The sequence below is a fragment of the Pleuronectes platessa genome, chromosome 6 (assembly GCF_947347685.1).
Source record: "Pleuronectes platessa chromosome 6, fPlePla1.1, whole genome shotgun sequence".
Taxonomy (NCBI): Eukaryota; Metazoa; Chordata; class Actinopteri; order Pleuronectiformes; family Pleuronectidae; genus Pleuronectes; species Pleuronectes platessa.
The window spans coordinates 1,135,515-1,140,514 of NC_070631.1; the positions used below are offsets into that span (position 1 = coordinate 1,135,515).

Here is a 5,000-nt window from a genome sequence, read left to right on the forward strand (position 1 = left end):
TCTGCATGTCAAAGTGCAGAGTGGACACCTGAGAGGTGGATTTAATATGGCGACGCCTGCGAGCTAGTTCTGGCAGGCAACTCGAGCTGCGCTGCGCCAATCACGTGACATACATCATGTGACATACGTCAATCTCCACAACCATCTATAATACACACCCACCTTATCAGGTGGTCTATTTAACCAGAGAGACATTTCCCATCAACCCCTCTTGCTCGCACTGCTGCTGCAGTATGGCTACCTGTTGCTACAGTCCCTCCACCACCCCAGCATCCACCTGTAGGCTCCAACGGGGGTTACAAGTATTTGCTCATCACTCCCATCATTCCTGTGTAATCATATGGGGGAGTGATTAAGTTGGAGCCTAGACGCCAAACACTAAATCTGTTGTAATAAATATATTACATGATCAAACGTGAGTTGTCTGACAGAACTGCTGTTACAGGTGAAGCCATGTTTCACTGTGTGTTGATGAACATCTGCTTCTGACAAACTGGGACCAGAGGAGACAGATGGACCTCAGCAGAGGTTCTGCTCTGTATAAAGAGCTCCTGGTTACCATGTGATGAGGAGAGGCTTCAGTCCCACTGATCTCAGAGCTGTGACAAAGATCCACCTGATCAGTTCTTCACTGATGAAGTGAGAGGACAAACTGTCTCAGATCAGATGAAGACGACACCGTCTCTGTCCCTCGTGTGAGGCTGTCAGCTGTGGTCCAGCTTGTGTAAGTTACAGCGCCCCCTGGTGGCATCTGGTCAAAATATATTACGTGACCACGACATAATAACGTGTGAACGAGATAAATAACTCGAGGCCACGAGAACTAAATCTGTTGTTTACTAACAAGACGAGTGGAAGACAAGAAGACACACACTGTCTCCCTGTCTCTGAGGACACACACTGTCTCACTGACTCTGAGGACACACACACTGACTCTGAGGACACACACTGTCTCACTGTCTCTGAGGACACACACATGGACCTGTCTCCAGGAAGCTGAGGTCATCTGGTGTTTTGGGGACAGGATGAGTCTGGAGAAATTGAGATGTTCTGGGTGAGTTAGAGATCAACTGAACCAACCAGACGTTGATTTAAACTTCCCTTATCCGTCCCTTTAAGGAGAGTGTGCACCACACAACAGTGTAGAGTCACTGTGGTCAGTGGGCGGAGCTTCTATACGGGTTGATCTCCAACTTAACCTGGAGCAGGTTAGCTGTCATCAGAAGTTACCATGGTGATTGACCTGGTTAAGAAGTGGACGAGCTTCGTAGAACTGAAAAAACTAAACCTGAAGTTAACCTGATAACCACAAATCCTGCTTGGTAGCACAGACCCTGGATCTGTGACACTGACTGTGTTTAGTACCATACTGATGAAAGCAGCGTGGACTGACTCCAACCATCTACTGACCTCAGAGTCTCCAGTCGACAGGTTGGACTCTGCTGTAGATCAAGAAGCTCCTTCACTTCTGAGTCCTGCAGGTTGTTTCTACTCAGATCCAGTTCTCTCAGATGAGAGGGGTTTGACCTCAGAGCTGAAGCCAGAGAAGAACAGCTGATCTCTGACAGACTGCAGCGAAACAATCTGGATAAAGAATAAAACTTTGAATTAAACTGAGTTCATGTGTGAAAATAACAGACACATATTCATGTCAGCACAGACTCATAACATGGAAGATAAATATGAAATCAGACATGTTGGACTAAAAACGAGTCCTGATTCAGAACAAATAGATTATTTGGACCCGGTCTCTGTCCTGCAGATCAGTTTAGGAAATCCAGAACTAAACTCAGTGTTTTAACAAGTAGCTGAATATTTAAACTGTCACAGATTCATTAATTAATGATTTAAAGTTATGTATGAAGAGGAATTATGTTAAATTAGAAATAAATTAGATACATTGTGTATAAATGCTGTTTATAGATATGAGATCTACAAAAGTCAGTCAGTGAACTGACCTCAGAGTCTCCAGTCGACAGGTTGGACTCTGTAGAAAACCACACAGCTCCTTCACTCCTGAGTCCTGCAGGTTGTTGTCTCTCAGATCCAGTTCTCTCAGATGAGAGGGGTTTGACCTCAGAGCTGAAGCCAGAGAAGAACAGCTGATCTCTGACAGACTGCAGCCCTCCAACCTGGATAAAGAAATATGAATATTAGAATGTGTCCTCCTGTTGTTGTGGATCGTCATCATGTCAACACAGACTCTCAACATGCTGCTGACCTCAGTCCAGTCTGTGACCTGAAGATAAATATCAGATCAGACATGTTGGACCATTGTTTCATTCATCAGCTTCTTCTCTGTGTGTTGGTCACTGAGCAGGTTTGTGTAATTAAACACTGTTTAAAGTAGGGATGGCTCCTGATGTCACTTCCTGTTTGTTTCTATACTTATCAACTGCCAACGTGTTTCAATAAGAATGTGTCTTATTTTGAAAACCTGAGGAGGACGAGTGCTCGGCCTCAGTCCACATGTTATTTACTGAGACTTTCTAAGTGATCAGGAGCAGGTGAGTGCAGGTGAATGGAGTTGATGAGGTGGACGTGACTGACAGGCTGGGTGAGTGACAGATGACTGAGGGACAGTGAGCAGAGCAGAACTGAGACAATTTAAATAAATAATGACCCAATAAGAAAGAAAGTCTGAAAAGTGAAGAAGGATTTAAGGACCTCAGAGTCTCCAGTCGACAGTTTGGACTCTCCAGTCCAGAACACAGCAGCTTCACTCCTGAATCCTGCAGGTAGTTGATACTCAGATCCAGTTCTCTCAGATGTGAGGGGTCTGACTTCAGAGCTGAGGCCACGACTTCATAGTGAGTCTCTGAGAGTTCACACCAACTGAGTCTGTAATTAAAGAAAATATCAAATCTGTGAGAATTAAATCAGAAAACACAACATTCATACAAAACCTGATCATGATCAAAGACAGACAGGCACACACACACGCACACACACCCACACACCCACACACGCACACACAGACACACACACACACACACACACACATACAGACAGACACACACACACGCACACACACACGCACACACACAGACAGACACACACACACACACACACAGACACACACACACACACACACACACACACAGACAGACACACACACACACACACACACACACAGACAGACACACACACACGCACACACACACGCACACACACAGACAGACACACACACACACACACAGACACACACACACACACACACACACACACAGACAGACACACACACACACACACACAGACAGACACACACACACGCACACACACACGCACACACACAGACACACACACACACACACACACACACACACACACACAGACACACACACACACACACACACACACAGACACACACACACACACACACACACACACACACACAGAACATGTTATTGATCATGTCTGGACTCACTCAGCCTTCCTGCAGTTCCTCACAGCTGGGATCAGTCTCCATCGACCCTGGTCTGATGTGTTGAACTTCTTCAGGTTCAACTCATCCAGAACCTCCTCTGACATCTGCAGCATGTAGGCCAGAGCTGAGCAGTGGATCCCAGAGAGTTTCTCCTCTGATTTGTTCTCTGACGTCAGGAACTGTTTCATCTGCTGATGAACTGAGTGGTCGTTCATCTCAGTCAGACAGTGGAAGATGTTGATGCTTCTGTCAGGAGAACTGTCATCACTCTTCATCTCCTTCAGGTTGTTGATGACTCTCTGGATGATCTTTGGATTGTTCTCTGTCCGACCCAGCAGGCCTCCTAAGACTCTCTGGATGATATTTGGATTGTTCCCAGTCCGACCCAGCAGGCCTCCTAAGACTCTCTGGTTGGACTCCAGACTGAGGCCGTGAAGGAAGCGAACAAACAGGTCCAGATGACCATTTGTACTGGTGAGGGATTTCTCCATGGTTCTCTTCAGGAGGTCTTCCAGGGAGAAGGTACTGTCTGTGTCCACATATGTTCTCAAGAAGTTGTTGAGTTCTTCTGTGTTCCTCTCGGTGTAACAGTGGAACATGTAGACTGCAGCCAGAAACTCCTGAACGCTCAGATGAACAAAGCAGTAGACTGATTTCTGGAAGATCACACACTCTCTTCTGAAGATCTCAGTACAAACTCCTGAGTACACCGAGGCCTCTGTGACATTAAGACCACACTGCTCCAGGTCTTCTTGGTAGAACATGATGTTTCCTTCCTCCAGATGTTTAAGTGCCAGCCTCCCCAGCTTCAGGAGAACGTCCCTGTCAGCCTCCGTCAGCTGCTGTGGAGTCGTCTCATGTCCCTCACCGTACTTGTTGTTCTTTCTCTTGGTCTGAACCAGCAGGAAGTGTGAGTACAGGTCAGTCAGGGTCTTGGGCAGCTCTCCTCTCTGGTCTGTGGTCAACATGTGCTCCAGAACTGTAGCACTGATCCAGCAGAAGACTGGGATTTGACACATGATGTGGAGGCTCCTGGACGTCTTGATGTGTGAGATGATTCTGCTGCACAGCTCTTCATCACTGAACCTCCTCCTGAAGTACTCCTCCTTCTGGGCCTCAGTGAAGCCTCGTACTTCTGTGACCCTGTCAACACATGCAGGAGGGATCTGATTGGCCGCCGCGGGTCTGGAGGTTATCCAGACGAGAGCCGAGGGAAGCAGATTCCCCCGGATGAGGTTTGTCAGCAGCACGTTGACTGATGACCTCTGTGTGACCTCAGACACAAGCTCCCTGTGGTTGAAGTCCAGAGAAGGTCTGCTTTCATCCAGGCCGTCAAAGATGAACAAAGGTTTACAGACAGCGAGCGTCTCTGCAGTGAGCTTCTGTAACGCTGGATGGAAAACATGGAGCAGCGTGAGAAGACTGTGCTGCTGGTCCTTCACCAGGTTCAGCTCCCTGAACGAAAGCACAGCCAGCAGACCCACATCCTGGTTCTCTAAACCCTCTGCCCAGTCCAGAGTGAACTTCTGCACCGAGAAGGTTTTTCCAACGCCAGCGACTCCGTTGGTCAGGA

The 5,000-nt window shown here is 47.4% G+C and overlaps 1 protein-coding gene across 1 annotated transcript in view; it reads right to left on the minus strand.

Annotated features, from left to right (window-relative positions):
- Positions 1–3,287: 3,287 nt before the first annotated feature.
- LOC128441960 (NLR family CARD domain-containing protein 3-like) overlaps positions 3,288–5,000 on the minus strand; it is a 2,420-nt gene continuing 707 nt past the window's right edge. The window contains exon 2 of the mRNA XM_053424095.1: positions 3,288–5,000. This exon is cut by the window's right edge and continues 282 nt beyond it. Within this exon, the coding sequence (XP_053280070.1) occupies positions 3,424–5,000 (1,577 nt within the window). The 3' untranslated portion in view covers positions 3,288–3,423.